This window comes from Paramisgurnus dabryanus, chromosome 8, assembly GCF_030506205.2.
Source record: "Paramisgurnus dabryanus chromosome 8, PD_genome_1.1, whole genome shotgun sequence".
Lineage (NCBI taxonomy): Eukaryota > Metazoa > Chordata > Actinopteri > Cypriniformes > Cobitidae > Paramisgurnus > Paramisgurnus dabryanus.
The window spans coordinates 20,408,652-20,431,517 of record NC_133344.1 but is presented as its reverse complement, the minus strand read 5'-3'; the positions used below and the strand labels follow the sequence as shown (position 1 = coordinate 20,431,517).

At 36.9% G+C, this 22,866-nt stretch overlaps 1 protein-coding gene across 17 annotated transcripts in view; it reads right to left on the bottom strand.

Annotated features, from left to right (window-relative positions):
• The window catches only part of msi2b (musashi RNA-binding protein 2b), a 318,932-nt gene that overhangs the window by 133,443 nt on the left and 162,623 nt on the right, over window positions 1-22,866 (bottom strand). For all 17 annotated transcript variants that reach the window (XM_065280891.1, XM_065280890.1, XM_065280889.1 and 14 more), the window contains exon 7: window positions 15,622-15,670. In XM_065280891.1, coding sequence (XP_065136963.1) covers window positions 15,622-15,670 — 49 coding nt within the window. The remainder of the gene's footprint in view (window positions 1-15,621; window positions 15,671-22,866) is intronic.

Sequence of the window (22,866 nt, the reverse complement as noted above, 5' to 3'; positions counted from 1 at the left end):
ATGTCTGCAGCTCTTATAAAATATTTTCACCCAGCGGGGTTAGTTGTAACGCTGTGTTACAACTAACCCCTCAGCACCTACGATATGAAAACAGCTAACATTAGCGTAATTCTTGCAGTTGTTTTAAATAGGCTACACACAAATGATTGGCTGGCTGCCAACAAAATAAATGTGCCTGTCTTATCAAAGATTTTATTAAGCATATCTTTAATATTGATTAAATAAGGTCATGTCAAAGATTAAAATCATAATGAAATTAATGGCTAAAATCAAACTTTGATTTTCATTATCTTAAAATTTGATTTTAAGACTTTAGTATGTTTTTACATACTGGGTCACATATAATTTTTTTTGTCACATTGTGCTCCTTTTCTCAAATATTTAGACATTTGTATCCATTTATAATTAACCTATGGTTAGATGGAGGATAAATAGTGTAGATACCTGTCTATTATAGACAGATATATAAACAATATCCACTTCAAGTATATAGACAAAATAGTATTAAAATATTTACCTGCAAACTTAATTTTTAGCAAGTGTTACAACTAACCCCCTGCCTGTTACAATTAACCCCACCTATGGGGTAAGTTGTAACGTTTGCACTTCTGTCACGCTTGGTATAATTGTCCAAGAATGGTAAATACTAGAAACAAACTTCAAATGTTTATTTGTAGCAGAGATGTGTGTGTTGCTTGTGTAAAAATATAATTAATCAAACTCAAATATTTTTTAATGATTGAGCCAAAACCAAAAAGCGTTAGGTTGTGCCCCGCTCTCCCCTACTGTGCAAGTCTTAGTGCACCATAACACATTTTTTTGTTTTGTTTTAGCAAAGGTATAATGACCATATATAACATGTCTCAGTCTCTTTATTAGGATACTACCAGAAAATACTGTAAATTTGAAGTATTAAGAAAACTTTTTATATTTAGTGTGACCTCCCTTTACACTTGAGCAAGAGCAGGAACCTGCAGGCTTTCTTAAACCTAAATGAAATAAAGTCCTAATTTCAAGCTCTAATCAATTGATCTCAGGATTTCAGTCTCTTCAAAGTAGTTCAAGATCTGCCAATAGAGGTCAAAATAAATACTGACTTTTACCAGACTTTCTGTTTGCATCTTAAAAAAAACATACATGGATTTTGCATCGGACTGCACATTATCATGACATTAAATTACTCATGATACATAATCTTGCTCATACCACCCAACCCTACGCAAAATCTGAAAAGGACAAAAGCTGTTTCCTAATAGGTTGGTAAAGGTTAGAGCACCTCAATGCAGGAAGTCACCCATTCTTCCTTTTTAATCTCTGTTTCTTTAACAAGGCACCAGATTTGCAGTTTCCTGTAAATGGTGCCATGTGTCAGTCCACTCTGTCAGCGGTGTGCCTGCTTATGCAGTCATTCTCATGGCTTCCAGGGAGTCCGACACTGGGCTGCTAAAGGTCAATGCATGAACTTCAGCCGCTTCAAAGGGCCTTTCTTCATCTCCTTTGAACCCCCAGCACACCTGCAGCAAACCCTGTGCCAGCCACAATACCACGGAGGCTTTTATAAACCTTCCAGCATTTCCAAAGGAGAAAGCCTACTGGAAGACCAATGACCTGGATTTGTTCAACGACCTCTGGGTTGTGACTGACAATAGTGTGAAACTGAACCGGTGCGGTCTGGTCAGGCAGTTTCTATTGAATGTATTTTCCAGCATAACCTCTCTCCGTCGTGACATCTTCCCAATGCATTTCTGAGATTTCAAACCTTCTTCATTCCCTCTAAAACCGAACATATTATTTCCTCCTCACCGTGATTAGAGTAGCTCCAATTAAACGTGGCGTCTGGAAAATGTGTATGATTAACTGTGATATTTCGATGACATTCCTCACTAAACGCTAATATTATCTACACAGGGAAAGGATATTAATCGCTAATGCAAGATAATGGCGTGGCCTCGTTTTGAAACCGCACCAGGAAAGGTGAAGGTATATCTAATTAAGTTTACTCAGGGATCTCTGACGGAGAGCCATGCCGTACGCCAAGCCAGTAAATTACGTCGCAAAAGGCCAAAGCAAACTATGCTAACCTTTGTGGGCTTAAAGGACCTTCCAAGGATCAACGGTACTTACATTGTTTACACACTCGGCGCTACATTATTGCTACACTTCCGAAACGGCATCGGCGGAACAAAAGGACGCGGAGACGGCCGAGAGAGATTAAGTACAGCTGATTCACAGGATGTCCCTGATCATTTTAGAGAACGTCCTTCTTGAGAGGCAGCTGCAAAAACAGCCTTGTAGCATTATTGATTGATGAAGGAAACACAAATTTCGAGCACTGATGAGAATGAGTCGATGGTATGAAACTGTACCATGTCTATTAGCACTTATAACCTTCTTAAGGAGAGCTTGAAGGGATTTATGCCGCATAATGACATGCATGAGACGCAACTCTGCATGCTTGGCTGTCAGGACAATTCAAGGTTGCTACCACTTGTTGAACACTTGGGGAAACAAACCATTTGGATGAAGGAAAGATGCATAAATATATTAATTATATGATATAATTATATAAATTTACATTTATTAATTTAGTGTTTATCCAAATTACAAATGAGGGTAATACTTTATTTTACAGTATGTGTACTTACCTTGTACATATATGCTAAATATTTTGTACTTACAGACAAATGTGTGGTACTTTCTTTTAAGTATCTACATGATAATTAAAGAGTATCATTACTGTACTTACCAGTGGTACATACTTGGTAGTTATTGTGTAACTCTAGGTAAGTACTGGGTAATAGCAGATACATACTAATAGTGTAGGTATACTGTAACTAACAAGATACACTACTATACTTACAAATGAATGTAAAATAAAAGTATTAAGTACTTACAGGCAAGTGTGGGTTATGACAGGTACTTACAGTGTACATATATGATAACTTACATTGTACATTCATTTGTAAGTACGGTAGTGTTTCTTGTTAGTTACAGTATACCTACACTATAAGTATGTATCTGGTAATACCCAGTACTTAACTAAAGTTACATAATTACTACCAAGTATAAACCACCGTAAGTACAGTAATGATACCCTTAATTATCATGTAGATACTCAAAAGTAAGTACCACACATTTGTCTGTAAGTACAACATATTTACCATATGTTCAAGGTAAGTACACGTACTGTAAAATAAAGTGCTACTCAAATGAGAGAGGATTTAAAGGAAAAGTTCACCCCAGAATGACAATGAAAATATGTGAATAATTTGGCAATATCTGATTATTGGAGGGATGGTAGTTGCATATGTGTGACAACCAGTTTAAAGTTGATTTGTTTAAGTTTGGGAATACTGTTATAAACCTCTCACAATCGAAACACTTTAACTTTAAAAGTTCATTATGAGATTTCAAATGTCTTGACACAAGATTTTTCAATTTTAATGTCAGATAATAAAACACATGTGAACACTAAAGAAAGCCGACGAATGTTTTTAATGCAAAGTCAAATCTGTGTAATATTGCTAAAATCTCGACAAAAATCCCAAAAGGTTTTGCGCCTTAACCACTTAAGCTGATAAAGAAGGAACAGGTGCATGATCTTACACGTTGTCAGATTAAGCATAATCAGTACCTGCTCGTGCATGTGAAGGCACTCAAACTTTAAAATGATACAAGATGCTTTCGTGTCTGTGGAGGTTATATGAAGCAATCGACAACTTCATCCTCATCAGCCATCCAAAGGTTTCGCCCTGATGTGTCTAATCAAAGCCTGGCTGTTCTGATGGAAGTCGAGACTGAAAGGCGTCGTGCACTCACTCAGTAAGACTGACTTCAAAAAAAAATACAACAACTTCCTCTCTAAGTCATCTACAACGACCAATCAGCATCCAGCTGATCTCAACCCGCCAGCCCTCTTCAGGCTCAATCAGGGATGTAGCAGATAATCACTCAGTTGTTCGGGTAAACAGAAAAGTAACTGCACTTAAGGCTTAGCATCAGAATTTTATGCGTCCTCCATTAACGTCTCTGTTTGTTGAGTGATGAGTGTTTGGATATTTTTGTTACTCTGACAAATGACAAAAGGGGATGAAGACGTGAAGGATGTTGTTAAAAATGTGCAAATGTGATGATGCTTGTTAGCTGAAGACCATAATAACCTATTTAAGACTAGCCGTGTCTATCATTACTTATTCTTGAGGAATACATTCCCTATAGACTTTCAGTACATCAATACATAGGTACATAAGAGCTAATGCATTTTGCTTGTTTTTACAAATTGTATCCAAATAGTTTTAAAATGTCATATTAGGGTTATATCATACGAATATGTACTGTTTGTGACCCTAGGAAATCCCAGCCATGCTTAAATTACGTACAGCAATTTAATGTTCTTACTTGTATACTGAAGTTGTAAAGGAGGTTGATATCAAGTTATTTATTGATCTATTTATCTAATTTGTATTATTTATTTATTTATTCTTAAATGGGAAATATCATGAATTTTTTTTCCCATATTTATCTGTTATAATTGTGCCCCCAGTGCTTCTACCCACCTAGAAAATAAATGGTCAGTGACAAAAATGGTTTGGCTAGATGAGAAATCCAAAAATCTTTAAAAAAAAACTTGTTTTAAAGCACACATAAGGTTTATTTCAATGCACATAGTGTGTTTATGTTAATTTTATGCAATAAAAAATTAAATTCACAATTTTTTTTTAAAAAAGTTAAGACTGAATGGACCTGAAAATGTCAAAATGTGTAACCGCCAATTGCGGCAAAGAATGAGAAATATTAAATATTTTATCCATGATGGCATGTAAGCGTAATCATCAAAATTTTTTTATAATAATTAAATATCATTTTATTAGTTATTTCTAAATGTAAATTTTAATGCGTTTTTGTAATATTTGTCCTGACATATGCTGAAAACAACTCTGTTTTCTAAATAATCTTTCACAACTGATGTAAAAATGTATGTAAATATTATTTATTACATATTACACTAAACTAGATGATTATATTTGATTCCACATTTTTTATGAATATATTTATATTTTCATTTAAATAAAAAATACTAGTTACACCAACTGACACAGATCGGTTACACCACACTGACATTTTTGCAATGAACCCCCAAAAATACTTTCAGAAATTTTAGACTTGGTCCTTAAAAAAGAAAACTTATGCAAGTAATCTGCAAATTTATTTTGAAATTTTAACCCTTTTACATTTTATTGAACCATACAGACACAAAATAATTACCGTCACGCAACCCAAAAACAGTAACTTTGTTTTGGTAAACCACTCCCTGCAAGCATGTGAAAAAAATAGGTCATTGAAATTTAACTCCCCTTGTGATGTCAGAAGGGGATAATACCGCCTGTGAATCTGCACTATCCAACCCCAGCACTACCATTTAGTGCAGAGATCAGATCATATAAAAGGACACACCCAAAATGGCACATTTTTGCTCACACCAACAAAGTGGCAATTTTAACATGTTATAATAAATTATCTATAAGGTATTTTGAGCTAAAACTTCACATACGCACTCCAGGGACACCAAAGATTTATTTGAAATCTTAAAAAAGTCTTGTGAAATGTCCCCTTTAAGGCCATTCCATTATATCTATGGCTATAATCATGGCCAGAACGGTTAAGTTAATCTACAGAAGTTGATACACATATTGAGGAAACAACAATTTAACACTAATTTGACACTTTTCTAACCAGTACATGATTTTGTGGCAGCAAACTGGAGTTCACAGATTAAACCTAAGCTGACACAGAAACAACATTATTGCAGACTCCACACAGAAAAGCCTCCTGAAACGGCACAAACCGAGGTGTTCCTTGAAGTGAGGCAACACTAAGCCATGCACTGTCCTGCCGAATTTACATTTTTAACACATTACAGTTACTTATTTTGTCTATTGTTTCTGGACTAATGAAAACAGTTCCAAATGAACAAAAGCTGATTCACCATTGTCTGTTAGAGCAATGAACAAAATGTCAACCTCAATGTGTCGTAAAGCTGTAAAAGTTTAGCACTTTTGGATTGGCACCTCTCCATTCAGATAAGACAAGAAAAATATTTTAATGATTATACTGTAGCATAGTTACGCATTGCAACTGTGCCAGGTATTTTCACACTAAAATGCACACAATAGATCACATACTGCACAAACATTGGCTCAGTACTGTCATGCTTTGTCCTCTAGTTGGCCATTTCAGCTAAGATTACAAGCAAACAATGCAGGCCTTACCAAAACAACTTTAACGCCTCCTTATATACAGTAAACCTCGCAAAACAAACAACACACCTGGCATTATCTCATTCTCACATCCATTATAAATTAAAATAATAATACAATTATTAATCATTTAATTTATTATAATGGCAATTAATATAGCATTTAAATCTGCAAATAAAGTGGCATAAGTTGAGTACATCTGTATTTTCCGTGTATTTCAGAACAAACTGTTATCTGCGTTCAGGAATGAGCCAGGCCGTATTTCCACTGGGAGCCGAGATCAAAGGAAATGGCTACAGAAATGCAGCTATTTCCTCTGGGAGGGGTTTAGGCAACCTTGAATGTGAGGTTTGTATCATTTCATGTTGATCTTATAAAAACACACCCTTATCTACGAAACACGCCACTCTTTCAACTGATTTCATCATATGGTATTTATTATTATCTGAGAATGAAATATTAACAAAAGCAGACATCCACTTAGAGGATGTGAAGATTCTGTCAAATTGTGTCTTTTGTTGAACTCGCAGATGTTATAACAGATATGTCAACACGATAACTCACATGAGCGCATGCAGGTATGTATGAGATGATAAACTGGCATGAATACACGAGCAAACTTTCTTTTATACACACAGACACTCAGATGTGCACACAGCTATGGTTGGCTATGTAGAAAGACAAACATTTGATTTTGTAGGGGCACATCTGTTTACGCAGCCTATTAAATGACAATGAGGGGCATCGTTTGCTGGCAGCAACGCTAATGAACCCACCATCATTCTCTCGAAATGCCACGCCAGCAATATTCAACGCCAGAACAAAACTATCCAGAACTGAAGAGCTTCCACTTTTATTTGCCTCGTCCTTTTAAAACTCATTAATTCTGTCAGGTCAGGGAATGTCATCCGAGTAATGAATTCACAAAAGTCAAGCAGTTGTTGAAATGCTTTTTTTTACAATTTTACGATTGGCTGCATTGGGGTTTCGAGTGATATCTTGCAGTCTGAACCACAATGCAACTTACAAATGAGCAAATGGGCATTTAACCTTTCGTCAATGAGCTTTTATAAAGTGCAGTTTATAAGGCCATGTTTACAAGTAGGACTAGAAGTTGTTGCTAGGAAAACGTGAACAAAATAGAGGAGTTTTGGACTGTTGAACTAAAACGATCGACAAGGGTTAGTCAGGTGAATGTGGAAAAGGTGTGTTTCTGTATGTTTTTGTGTGATAAGCATACAAAAAAACTATTTCCGTGTCCACAGAATAGACAAAACACAATATATATATATACATGTTGGAAATTATTGAAATAATTATGCTTAAGATGTACAATTACAGAAGATTGTGAATACCAACTTAATATGTCAGAGATCCAGCATGACAGTCAAAAATCTGCATCGTACTTACTTAAACTGGATGATATACTGAATGTCAGATTATTTTTAGATAACTGTGCTTAAGATATAAAATTACAAAATAGTGCAAATATTGACCATTGTTTAAAATGAAAATTAATGTGCCAGCGATGCAGCGTAACATTCAAAAACCTGCCCCTTATTTTCTATGGCTGGGTGATATTAAATATTAGATTTTATTAAATAATTGTGCTTTATCGTAAATATACCGCTGTTTAAAACAAAAAATAATGTGCCAGAGATGCAGTGTAGCGTTAAAAACCTTGCATCTTTCTTACTAAGGCTTGGTGATACATTTAGTATCCGATTATTGAGATAATTGTGATATAAAGTTGATTAAAGTTGACTGTTGTTGAACATTTATATGAAAGAGATAAACCGTAACAGTAAAAAACCTACGTCTTTCTTACTTTGGCTGGGAAATATATTGAGTATTAGATATTATTGAGATAATTGTGCTTAATATATAAAATTACAGAATACAGTAAATATCTACAATTGTTGAAAATTTAATTTATCGTGCCATGAATGAAGCATTAAAAACGATATTTACTTTCTTACTAGGGCTGGGTAATGTATCGAATACTATATATTATTGAGATAATTGTGCTTAAGATATAAAATTACAGAATATCGTAAAATATTGACTATTGTTGAAAATGTTATTTATTGTGTCAAAGATGAAGCATTTAAAACTGCACCTGTATTACCAGGGCTGGGTAATGTATCAAATACTAGATAATATTGAGATAACTGAACTTAAGATTCAAAAGTACAGAATATCGTAAACATCAACAGTTTAAAAAAAAATGGAAAATAATGTGCCAGAGATGCAGTGTAACAGTCAAAAACCTGCATCTTTCTTACTTGAACTGGATGATATATTGAAAATTAGATATTATTGAGATAATTGTGCTCAATATATAAAATTACAGAAAAATGTAAATATTGACTATTGTTGAAAATTAACATGCCAAGGATGAAGCATAACAAAACCCGCCATCTTTCTTACTAGGGCTGGGTGATATATTGAATATTAGATTTTAATTTAGATAATTAAGTGTTTTATTGTGAACATTGAAATAAAATAACGTGCCAAAGAAGCAGTATAACAGTCAAAAACCTGCCCCTTACTTTCTACGGCTGGGTGATATATTGAATATGATATATTATTTAAATAATTGTGCTTTATTGTGAATATCAACTGCTGATTAAAATGAAAATTAATGTGCCAGAGATGCTGTGCAACATAAAAAACCTGCATCGTTCTTACTTAGGCTACACATAAAGTTACAAAATATTGTGAATATCGACTGTTGTTGAAAATTAATATGCCAGAAATGCAGCGTAACAGTAAAAAAATGGCGTCTTACTTACTTTGGCTGGGTAATATATTGAATATTAGATATTATTTAGATAATTGTGCTCAATATATAAAATTACAGAATACCGTGAATATTGACTATAAATATAAATTTTTTACTAGAGCTGGGTGATATATTGACTGCGTCTGAAAACTTAGGCAGTTGCCTCGCTTGCTCATGTGTTTGAGATATAAACAAAGAGTGCTTTTGTGATAACTAATCACATATTTGAAAACAATAATTCTAATTTATCGCTAGAAATGCAATCAAAATTAAAAAAGTAAAAAAGTGAAAATATACATTTATTTACTACATTTGTGCTCCAGACGCTTTCTTGGCCGCAATTTAATTTTTTTCGAACTTGACCAATCAAATTCCCCATGCACAAAAACGCAAAAAATTGTGGGACAGGACGATAGAGGTTTCTCAAGAGTCAGGAAGTAAACCTTACATTGGATTCGGACATGCCTTGATGCCTTCCTGCCTTGGAATGCTTCCTCGGAAGGCAGCAATTTACAGTTTTCAGACACAGCTATTGAATGTTAAATATTATTAAGAAAATTGTGCTTAAGATACAAAATTACAGAATATCGTAAACATCAACAGATTTTAAAATTGAAAAATAATGTGCCAAAGATGCAGCATAACAGTCAAAACCATGCATCCTACTAACTTTGGCTGGATGATATATTGAATACTAAATATTATTGAGATAATTGTGCTTAATATATAAAATTACAGAATACCATGAATATTGACTATTGTTAAAAATCAAATTTATTGTGCCAAATATGAAGCATAAATAAACCCTGCATCATTCTTACAAGGGCTGGGTAATATATTGAATATTAGATTGTGCTTTAGATATAAAGACAAAGAATACCATGAACATCGACTATTGTTCAAAATGAAAATTAAGATGCCAGAGATTGCACCTCTAGGCAATTTTACTCATCGTTTACATGTCACGAGTACGCAGACTGTAACCCATAATTATCAAAATAGATTATTGTCAAAAATACCGATATATTTAAAAGGATATTGATATAAAATTGTAGGTATCGACTACTGCATATGCATATATCCGTATGGCAACAATATAAAAATAAACAGACCTATCTCACTCCTTCACTCTCCATCGTACACACACGCCTGATTTATCTGAGCATTCGAGCAACCCAAATGCACATTCCAAGTATTTAGGGATTTTCTGAAAGACGCAGGAAGCGTCTCTCCAGTCACACTGATGAATGTACAGTGCCGAGATTATCAGAGCGGAATTGTGCTAAGGTGTGTAAAATCAAGCTCGGGCTCGCTAGCGAAGCGAAGGCTTTGTTTTTCATTTTGCAAAGCACAGCTGTAGCATATTCACTTGAGGCTTGTTCAGAGAAAGATACAGGAAAAGGGATCCAGACAGACGGGCAGAATAAAGAACAGATAAAAGAGGAGACTGAAATATGCCCTGATGAAGCGAGAGCGTGCCTGCGAAACCAACAGCGTTCACAGACACCAAAAGACGTTTTATCGCCCATTTCTTACACCGAACAGCTCGATCTCGCCCGCAATCATACTCACACTGTGCCCTGATGCAAGACCTTGACCGCTGTCCTTTCGTTCTGGCACGGCCGCAGCCTCTTTTCACGGGAGAGGGAGAGACGAGGGATAAAGAGAGATTTTTAGCTGTGTTCATCACCCCTGAGCTGAAGGACAGTGTTAAAAAAAGTCTCGCAGGGGCCTAGAAGACAGACAGACTGCAGAGGATTAGAGTCTGTCTGTCTCTGCTGTTGTCCTCTGACATCTACTAGTATCTCTGTGTCTGTCTCTCTCTCTCTGTCTCGCTGTCTCAGATAATGACAGTGAGACTTTGGGCTGTGAGACTTCCTTATACTGCAGTAGAAAGGACGCAATCATCTTATTACTTTGTGCTTGGTACATTGGTGAAGCAAAAGGTCATGGGTTTGATCCAATGAAACACGCATACTGATAAAATGCATAGATAAAAGTATCTGCCAAATGCATTTATGTAAATGTAAAATAATTAAGAAAAACAAGGGGGTTAGAGGGATGCTTATGCAATTTATTTAAAAGACAAAACAGAAATAAATAAATAAAATGAAATGTCAATAAAATCAAAGGGACATAGCAAATCCAAATACTATAAAATTCATGTTAACTTTTTACTTATTTCACTAATAATAAAATTGTAATATGAAACGTATTTAAAAAAAAAAAACACCGAATTTTCAAATCGACTTTATAGTATAATATAGTATAGTAGGCGGTTTCGGACGCGGCGTTGGTCTACCAAAAAGCAGTAGGCGAGGCAAGTAGTACGCCCAAATTCATAGTATTAAAAAAAACTATGGAAGTAAATGGGGTCCACAAACGGTTTGGTTACAAACATTTCTCAAAAAATCTTTGTTTGTGTTTATCAGAACAATTAAATTTATACAAGTTTGTAACAACATAAGAGTGAGTAAATGATGACAGAATTTTCATTTTTTAACGTCATTCCAGTTAACGACTAACTTGTGCTATGACGACATTTGTCACGTGATGTGTCAACATGGCGGATGTAGTACGTCCTAATTCATTCATACTATCCATATTCATCTAATTCAGTACACAGTATGCGATTTCAGACGCGGCACAATATTCCAGCCATCACTGCATTTCTATCTCTCCAGTGTCCTTAAAAAACACATTTCTTTAAAATGATATCATCAAAAAAGAGTTTGAACGTCTCTCTATGTCCATTACCGTTAAGTCAGCCACTTTACTCGTACAGAAGCTGCAGCTACATAAAGTAATTGCTGTGAGGCTATTAAACACAGTGACCTCACGGCACCCCATTTAGCTCAGGATACCATTGGAGAAAAACCTTTAATTAGGACGATATAGATAAACAATAAGACGATCGCACCTATTTCACATGCGAAGTAAACAAAACCAAAACAAATCTGTGGGTGCCTATTGTTGCTGTGCTATTGTGGCACACTTGAAAAGCGTGCAACGTCTTCAGTGGAAATATCTGGTCCTAATCTGCATTGTTTGACACTAGGTGTTTACCAACTCCATGTTTAATGGCATCTGGTCTCATTTCCGACCCGGCTGCTCTTTGCTGCAGAGGATTTGAGAATAATAGTGTTTTTTACCCACTAGGGGCCGAAGCTAACGTTACACCGAAGCTTTCTACCCTCACTTTGACCCTTCTTTCTCTCGAAAGGAGTTTGGGATCCCCAGAGAGTCCTTTTTCCTCGAAACTCATGCCTTCTGTTCCCATAGATACAGACACTATGCCCTATGGGAGTATTTACAAGAGCGAGCAAAAGCGCCCAGGCATGGGGCTTCGGGGACGAGCAAAACAGAAGAGAACAGGAGACAATGTGGATCAAAGTTCAGCAAGTGTATTTGTAAGATGTTCTGATCTCTATTTACAAAAAGGCAGTGTGGAAAAACAATATTTTGTGTAATCGGATGCCAGCTTGACATTTCGAAATGCTCCACTATTTGGTGACATGGTTGATTTGCAATCACCTTCAAACTGTTTTTGACTTGGGGTTGTGAAGTAGATTAAAAAGCTTAGCACTAATCGGGAAAAGGAAGAAAGATCACGGTGTCTTATCGGGCTGTACTGTGGATGTCATAGACGGTGATGTGAAGAGTCAGTTACAGAGACAGCTGAGAGCATCACAACGCCTCTGAGGACAGGAAGTCCTTTGGGGGACGGATGGGAGGGGGTGTATTTGAAAGAGAGAGACCCGGAGAGAGAAAATAAAAGGCAATTCACACCCGCACACCTTCAAATACAAAATGCACACGCGCTCACCCTACAAATATGACCGATATGGATTAAAAGGCAAATCTCAGGGTGAAAGATTAATACCATCGACTTCATTTCTGCAACCTGCCCATCTATAAGCACTATAAGACACTTATAAAGCATAAAAGCCACAGTGCTGCTCCTCAGCCTCCTCATTCAGCCCACACAAAGGCCACTCAAGGCTGAGAATCTCTCTCATGGCTTTCAGACTCGTATACCAGGGAACACTTTTGCATAAAGCCAGTCGCTATTTCTCCATGTCTCCCACTTGTTCTGTGTCAGTCTGTCTCTTGCTCTTTTTGTCTGCTCTGCTCTTTCTCTGTCTGTCTGTTAAACCAGTGTTCAGCTTCACAATGTCCTCTGCTCTCATGAGAGACCTTGCTGGTTAAGCCAGTAAGAGAGATGAGGATCAGAATAGGACAAAGCTAACGGCCTGCTCCACCCAGAGCCCACAATCTTTTCTCTCATCATGTCTCGCCTCCTCACTTCTCCTCATTTTTCGTCTCCTCACTTCTCCTCATTTCTCGCCACCTCACTTCTCCTCATTTCTCGCCACCTCACTTCTCCTTATTTCTCGCCGCCTCACGTTTCCTCATTTCTCGTCTCCTCACTTCTCCTCATTTCTCGTCTACTCACTTCTCCTCTTTACTCGTCTCCTTAATTCTCATTTCTCGCCTCCTCACTTCTCCTCATTTCTAGTCTCCTCACTTCTCCTCATTTCTCATCTCCTCACTTCTCCTCATTTCTCGTCTCCTCACTTCTCCTCATTTCTCGTCTCCTCACTTCTCCTCATTTCTCGTCTCCTCACTTCTCCTCATTTCTCGTCACCTCACTTCTCCTCATTTCTCGTCTCCTCACTTCTCCTCATTTCTCGTCTCCTCACTTCTCCTCATTTCTCGTCTCCTCACTTCTCCTAATTTCTCGTCTCCTCACTTCTCCTCATTTCTCGTCTCCTCATTTCTCGTCTCCTCACTTCACTTCATTTCTCGTCTCCTCACTTCTCCTCATTTCTCGTCTCCTCACTTCTCCTCATTTCTCGCCGCCTCACTTCTCCTCATTTCTCGCCGCCTCACTTCTCCTCATTTCTCGTCTCCTCACTTCTCCTCATTTCTCGTCTCCTCACTTCTCCTCATTTCTCTTCTCCTCACTTTCCTCATTTCTCGCCACCTTACTTCTTATTTCTAGTCTCCTCAAGTCTCCTAATTTCTCGTCTGCTCACTTCTCCTCATTTCTCATCTCCTCACTTCTCCTCATTTCTCATCCCCTCACTTCTCCTAATTTCCCATCTCTTGACGTCTCCTCATTTCTCCTAAATTTCTCGCCTCCTTACTTCTCCAAATTTCTTACAATAAGGTGGAGTGAGGAGACGAGAAATGAGAAGTGAGGAGATGAGAAATGAAAAAAGTGAGGAAAGAGAGGATTGTGGGCTCTGTAAAAAGTTAACCCTCCTCGTTTCTCGCCTCCTCATTTCTCCTCGTTTCTTGTCATCTCATTTCCCCTTAATTTTTTGTCTCCTCACTTCGCCTAATTTTTCACCTCCTAACTTCTATTCATTTCTTGTCTCCTCACTTCTCCTCATTTCTTGCCTCCTCACTTCTCCTCGCTTCTTGTATCTGCACCTCTCTGCGTTTCTCATCTCCTTACTTTTCCTTGTTTCTCTTCTCCTCATTTCTTGTCTCCCCATTTCTCGCCTCTTAATTTTACCTCACTTCTCATCCACTCAATTCTCCTCATTTCTCATCTCCTTCTTTACATTTTACATCTTATCTTCTCTACTCTGCTCTGCTCAGTTCTCTTTACTTCCCATGTCCTCTCCTCCTCTTTCCTTATCCTCATTTGTCATCTCATCTCCCTCCTCCTATTCTCTAACTTTTCAATTTTGTCGTCTTCTCTCTTATCCTAATTTTACTTTCCATTTTATCTTTATCTTATGTTCCCTCCATCTCCTCATTTCTCACATTTCTCCTCATTCTCACTTCTTTTTTATCCTTTCTCCTCTCCTCATTTCTCATCTGTTTTCCTCAATTCTCCACATTTTCCATGTTCTCTCCCCTTTCCTTTTATCCTCATTTGTCATCTCAATTTGTCTTCATCTTTCATTCCCTCTCCCCTCTCACCATTTCTATTTCCAATCCTCCTTTCTCTTTCGTCATCTCCTCTTCTTATCCTAATTTTTCCTCTTCATATTACCCTCCCTCTCCACAACTAACCCATTTCCGAGATCCCAACACACCTTTGGGCAAAGCAAAACAAACAAAAAGCAAGGAAAGCAGGAATGTTACCCTCTATGCTCATTCCTTTAAGGCAGAAACTCTCACAAATAGAATCATAGAAACATCTCACAGTCAGGCAATAACCTAAAGTCCCGTATATCATATAAGTCTGAGAGTACTGTACACTTCTACACGAGCCTGCGGGTATGAGCCTACATGACCGAGAAACTTTCCATTCTGCGCGTCCAATGGTAAATGTCGGCCTAATCAAATAGAGTCGATGGATTGGCTACAGTGGAAATCGTTGCTCTTTTATTGGACCACATTAGCTTTGACCTTCAGGGCTCAAATGAAACGTCCTTGAAGATATAATGCTATATTGTAACATACAGCACTGGGCTTCCTGTACCTGCACAGAAAACCTTCAAACCGAGCAAATAACCGGCAATGCAATTGGCTTTTAGATTAACTGAAGGACGTTCATGAACACAGACAAATCAAATGTTAATGCATATGCAGACAAAAACACACAAAAGGGTCTCTTACCTCTATGTCTATTTGTAGTTTTATCAAACATAAGCATAGCATCTTCTACCTGTAACAGAAAAGAGGGGAATATTAGTGCAGTACTAGTTACATTTAGTATGGTGAACAACTAAAGCATTAACAATGGAAGTAAACAAATGGTAAATGTAATAAACATTCATATTCACACCGTTTTCAAAATATATTTAACAATACGAATTTCTAGCTAAATAGTGAAGATGTTTAATTATGTATAGTGTTTTGTCCAATATTTCAGTAACTTGCAATAGTGTTACATCTAAAACAACTGCATTTAGAAAACCTTATCTCAAATAATATGCACATAAAAGAAATTCAAGCTTTAAAACACGCTGAACATCCTTTAACATCTGCTCACGTTCTGTGAAAAATGATATTCCCGTATCGGCCCAAGGGTACAATCTTGTTTGACCCTGAGAAAGGCCTGCTCATCCTTGAGGAAAACCCTGTCCACAAGGACCCAATTCGAAAACTATCCAACTATCAGACACGCTGGTTTGTATTTTATATACTGTGTATATAGATGCTAATACACTCACTACTGCTTCAAATACACATGCCTTGCAAAGGTCCCTGAGATTTGCCCTAAAGGAGAGGAGGTTGGAAAAACACCTTCCCTTTACAAAAGAAGCCATCAGTCACTTTGCCCCATAGAGAACAATGGAGCTGCGAGCTTTAGAGTTCCTCATCACCCTCAATCACTTCCAATAAAGATCACATCGACTGCCTCTCTCACTGAGACTGAGAGAAAGCGGTTATCCTCTGCTATCACTCAACGCATATTTATTCTCCTCTACAAGAGTAACTCTTGTTCTGAGGAACGTGTCTCAAAAATGCACAGCATGCACATTATCTCAAGTTATCAGCAAGCATGCTTCTGAGAATTTAAAAATGAGAATTTTTACCAAAATGGTATACTAAGTATGAATGAGTGATATAGCTTTAAAAACGTATACGTTTGTTTAAAGAAATAGCAAATAGCGAGGCCTCATTTATAAAAAAAATCCAAGTGTTTAGCACAACGTCATGGTCTGAGCAGACGTACGCACTTTTGCTTGTCCGATTGCTGCAGGTTTTTGGAAAATAAGCCATTCTTGTTGCTCAAAATGGATTTAAACATTGACAGGTGCCCTTTTATATTGTCAATGACATTAATTAGGCATGGTTTAAAGGCGGAAATCTGCAAGTGTTCAGCTGCGCACAATTTCAAGCTCATTAGAATTTTACGTCTGAAATTCAGGCGTACGCATGTTTTCTATGCGTACATTTGTTTTATGGATCACACATGCGCACCTTTGAGAAATTATTGTTAGTTTATGACGTTTTCTATGCAGCATCTTATAAATGTGATGTCCATGCTAGGACGACTTACGTCTTTGCACTTCCTTTAAAAATATTAGTAAACATTGTAAAGATACTGTATTGTAATGATTTTGTATGCGTGTTGTGCCTGGAGTGTGAACTGAAGCTCAACTTTGAGAAGAATTTAAAAATTCTTCTCAATTAGGTTTTTGAAAGGGTTTTTGGAAGACTAGTGCCTTTTCTAAGTGCCAGTCAGCCCCAAAATAAAAGTCTACATGCTACATGCATACACATTTGTTCTTATTATTATTTATCCTTATGTTAGCATATAAAATGCAGTTTCCACACCAGGAAATAAAACGTCACACAAAGATCATTGGATTTGTTATCTAATTGGCTACATGTTCTGTCTATTATTATTTCCATGAAGTCATTGGAGGAATGAGCGAGTCAGATGACGTCACGATATTTGACAGCACTGTTTGGATATTATGCATTAAACTCCTACTTTTTTTTATATATGCCTACTTTTAGAAACAAAGTTTGACCGCGGATTTATATGTTTAGCGGAACCTAAAGCGTAATCTCATATACAGTGTTACGACGTAAATAGTCCTCAGATTGTATATTCTATTCTATTACAAGACGTTCATGCGAAATCTGATGTAAACAACAGACTATATATCTATATTTTATGGATTATACGCATTTGTGGACAAAAATGGTCTTTGGATGTATTCTATTAGACGGTTTTCATGGGTTATTCACACATCTGAAACAGACTGGATTCAACTCGCGATTGTTATATCAACACACATAAGTCCTGTTTATATTTTTGCATGTTGTCATCTGGACTTCTGTCACAAAATACTACATTTGTGATGCTACGGCATCTGTATCTCAAAACAGAGACTTTACACTGATGCTAAACACGTAGACCTTTTAGACGAAGTATAATGTTAATATTATTAATGTTTTTAGACAGTAGGCTATATATATAGTGTTAACAGCGTTAATAAAACTGATGTCATCCCGCACCCAAACTAGTGCGCGTCGAGAGGTTAAAGTCCCCATGAAATCAAAACTGACTATTCAAATTTTTTTATGAAATATTGCAGTGTTTATTATAAACAATTTATCCGTGTGGGACTTTTTACTTCATGAGCCCCCACACACTTTAACCAAAATTGGAAAATGTACTTCCACTCTCTTGTGATGATCCTTAAGGTACATTTACATTATAACCAACTTTGTGTGTCGCTCGTCTCTTTCAAAGAGGTCGTTAGGAGGTGTGTTTAAATCTGGATGTCATAAACAAATGAGTACCGTCCACTTCAGTAACTTACAAGAGACGATGACATAAACTCCACTGCTTCATTCTCATTGGTACTCGCTCTCAAAAGTTGCTCATAATTTGCATAAAGTTAAACTTTTCTCAACTTTGTTGCGCAACTGGACACGCCCAGTCACTGTCGCTCGTGTCGCCGAAAGTCGGCAATCTTCCATTGAAATCAATGAGATTGCGTCGCTCTGCTAGTTGCTGCTACTCTGAAAGCAGCTTTAGGTGGAGTATCCATTAACCTCGCCACCTCCAAATGTCAGTCCGCTGTGAGTTCCATTTCTTAATGAAACGCCTACTTTTCTAAATCCAATCAATTCACAGTGGAAAACAAGCCACACCCACTATTTTCCCAATTTGATATTATTAACTCGGGAATATGTCACAATATGGAAGTAAAGCTGATTGTAATTACCTGGACTTTAAAAGCAAATAATGTGCAAATATGCATCTCCAGACATCATATGCATGTATTTGCTATAAAATAGCTTAAAGGTGATTGTTTTTAATAAGAAGAATCAACATACAGTAGTGTTACAATTATACAATAGTTTTATACAACACAATACAATTACACAATAGTTTCATAGGCAGTAGTGCGTGTGACTGGCATATTTAATTTGACACGAACGAAAACAAGGTTGCCATACATAGAACTACAGTTTACTCAAACCTCAAAGAAAATGAGATTTCCTCAGCCCATGTTTTTCAAACTATATTTTTCCCCCGGATGTTGTGGAAAGACATATTTTCAGTCTATCGCCGTGTAAACGATACATACAGGTACACAACAGCACAACACAGTTAACAGACTGTACTTCTGTCCCTTGCAGCCTCTTTTTTAATTGCATTAAATTAAATATGCTGTTTATTTCAACGTCTACCGGCACTAACTTAGCGGTTTCATGGTAATACTAATTCCCACTCTTAGCTATCTGCTAAAGTACTCATTAAATCCACAACATAATGTAGTATGTACTCAATCCATCATCGTAGGCCATGTAATGAAAATGTGAATGCAAATGAAAATGGATTTTTCCTGAGAAACTGGCACCATTAACAGTCAGATACTAAGAACTGTGTAATACCGTAAAGTGGCAATATAAACCATCACGTCTGCCTTTCGCAAACACCGCAATGCATGTCGGCCCTGTAATTATGTTGTCTCTGCTGGTGGACGCTAGTTTATAGGCCTGCAATTGGCTGCATCTAACTCTGTCCAGATAGAGGAGAGACTCCTGGCTGGTGCTGTGCTAAAGTATGATAGGAGGAGACAGCCCTCAAGTCAGGCTCATATGTAACTGTCTTTCCTCGTAACCCGTCTCTCTCTCTCCCTCTCAGGCGTCCTACCTCTCTCTCTCCCCCTTCTTACAGTTAAAACCTGTGTCACCTGTCTTTATGTCACAACTCAAACCTCAGAGATATTACTTCTCAGCTCCAGCAAACGACTGCATCTGTCCCCTGCATTTCTTTCTCACTCTGATGTTGGTGGTTCAGATCGATTCATGAAAATGAAATGGTTAATATGGTCTTTAACTGACATATAAATGATACTTCGATAATCAGCGCTCCTTTATAACAGTGTGACAATTCTACAAAGTAGAAAATTATGGATTTTGTCTTCAAATATAGTCATGGTTTGGCCACAATCGCATCTGGTGAGTATGAAAAGAATATAAATGTGAATTAATCAGGATAAAGTTATATAATATGTAGGGCTGCATAGCCCTATTAATCGCAACTAATCGTTTGCAGAATAAAGGTTTTTGTTTAGCTCATATATGTGTGTTTCTAGTGTATAATAATTATGTAAAAATATATACGCACACATGTATGTATAATTTTAAGAAAAAAAGTTTATATTAGGTATTCATATTTATATATAATGTAAATGATATGTAAATGTACAAATGTATATACACATGTAAACATTTCTTAAACGTATACGTGCATGTGTGTGTTTACACAGATATATGATGTAAACCAAAACTTTTATTCTGCAAACGATTAGTCGCGATTAATCGCTATGCAGCCCTCACCCCCCAGTCACATTAGCTACAAGCGACAGAGACAGAGCGACAGGCTACCATTCATTTTCAATGGAAGTGGCCGTTTGCCAACGACGAGCTCGCCGCTGCGTGAGCAAGGCGGGGCCAAAATAGACAAGCAGGCTATTTTATGCAAATGCTGAGCGATGTGACAAAGCGACTGCCAATTGGAGTGAAGGAGCAGCGTGACGTAGGTCTTTGGTCGAGTCTGAGAAAATAATTCAAGATGGCGGAAAATGCGTATTTATGTATATATCTGATAAGTTTGGCATTTTATCTCATATATTTTGTTACTTTTATCGAGAAATAAATACTTTTAAATCCAAAAACACAGTTCTTGTAACTTAACAATACCTCTAAAGTGACTTTTGATACCGCTTTTGGAAACTAGCCAAGGAACGGCCATCAAGCAAGTGTGTGTCGCTTGGTGTCGTTCACTTTTGTAGCTAATGTGACTGTAGGGTTAGAATATGTGAAGAGTTTCGTTGCAAAACGAGGTTTTTTTGGTTGTGCATTCCAATTAATATCAATTCAACTGCAGTTGGTTTGTTTTGATTTAAACCTTCATAACTTAAAAACACAGCTAAGTAGCACCATAAAACAAAATAATAACATAACATAATAATAGACATGTTTTGACAAAAATGTTAAAAACGTATATTGTTGGTAGCAATATAATAGCCAGACAGTATTTGGCCATTTTGAGATGGTCAAAAACGTGTACCTGGCCAGTTCAGGTGTAATATAAATGCATTGAAAATTATGCTTTTATCCAAAGTAACTTACAATGCATTCAAGCTATAAAATAGATACATTTTCTTATCAGTATTTGTGTCCCTCAAGAATCAAACCCATGACCTTGCCCTTTGCTAACTTACTGCTCTACCATTTGAGCTACAGGGACACTACAAGACCTAAACTTTACAAGAACCGAACTCGAACGTCTTGTAGTTGACCCAACGTGAACTAACTGAATGATAACCCAGTTCTAAACTGGCCAACTACAGTTTTTGTTGCTGATAATCTTAAAATAACCAAATATCATATAATATGCACATATTATAAAACTTTTCCTGATATTATTTCACATTTATTATTTGTTCTTACACCCGAAAAAAATGCTGGGTTATTTTCAACCTGCTATTGGGTCAAAAAGGGCACAAACCCAAAATTTTATTAAAAATTGGATTAAATTAACCAAAAAAAAAAATTTATACTGCATTTGATCCAACAATAAAACCCAGCAAAGGTTAAATTATAACCCAACAGTTTGGGTGCATCCCTTTTTACCCAAAAATTACCCAGCATTTTTAGAGTGCATACTCAATGACCTGATGCAAAAATGTAAACCGCACGCTGCCAGGTCAGTTTTGCTACCTTCAGACTTTCGAACCCATTCAAACCTTTCAATAGAGGACATTTATTCAAGGATAGATTTTCCTGCCTGCGGCCATCAGATTTTGAGATAAGAAGCTCTTGAGGGCACAGACACACACAGAGAAAGCCAGCACAAAGGTGAACGTGGTCTCAGACCCGTTCTGTGCCTAATCTTAGTCCACTTGTTCTCCCCTTCTTCTGTGAAAGAAAAGCCTGAGGAGAATAGCTGTCTCTTCAGAACGTAAGGGGGCCGGGCGGCCCCCACAGATAACAGTCTTGCTTTTATATTCACTGAGAGGGATGAGGTAAAAAGGAGGAAGAGTAAGAAAACTCTTACTAGTAGAATTCTTACTATTCAGTACCGCAGCAGGAGAACAAAGGGGCACTTCAAGACATCTTAGAAGAGTCCCATAGAAAAGAAAAATCATAAAGTAGATTGTTTTAAGATAGAAAGGATATTATGACTTTTGCTTGTACTAGTATTAAAGACAAGAATATTGAAGACATTTACATTTATACAGAACATTCTGTAAAAATATAACCTTGATATTTTTAATATTGACAAGGGTTGCAAAGCTCAGCAATTTCAGAAATATTCCAAATTAGAAACTTGAAGAATTAAAGAAAAGCATTTGTAAATTTGGGGTCATTTATACTAACTGTATCACATACAAACATTAGCTTAACTAATCCGTGTGCAACAATTCCAATATATTCTGGTGTACTTTCCATGGAAATTTCCAGATTTTTGCAACTCCGATATTGATATCGAGTAAGGCCATGTCAAAGATTGAAATCATTCATTCAAACGCTGATCTAAAATTTAGATTGAGACTTTCACGGAAAGGGTCACGTTTGTACATTTACTGTAGTGAATGTCAAAGATTGTGTGGTTTGAGTCTATTTTTATGTCTCCCACGCCATTTTAAAGGAACACGACGACTTTTTGGGACTTTAGCTTATTCGTTGTATCCCCCAGAGTTAGATAAGTCCACACATACCTTTTTCATCTCCATGCGTGCCGCAACTCTGTCTGACGCACCAACTGCTAGCCTAGCTTAGCACAAAGACTGGAAGTCAATGGCTCCAGCTAGCATACTGCTCCCAATAAATGATATGTGTTGTGAATTGTATAGTCCAAAAGCATTGCTACTTGGGTGG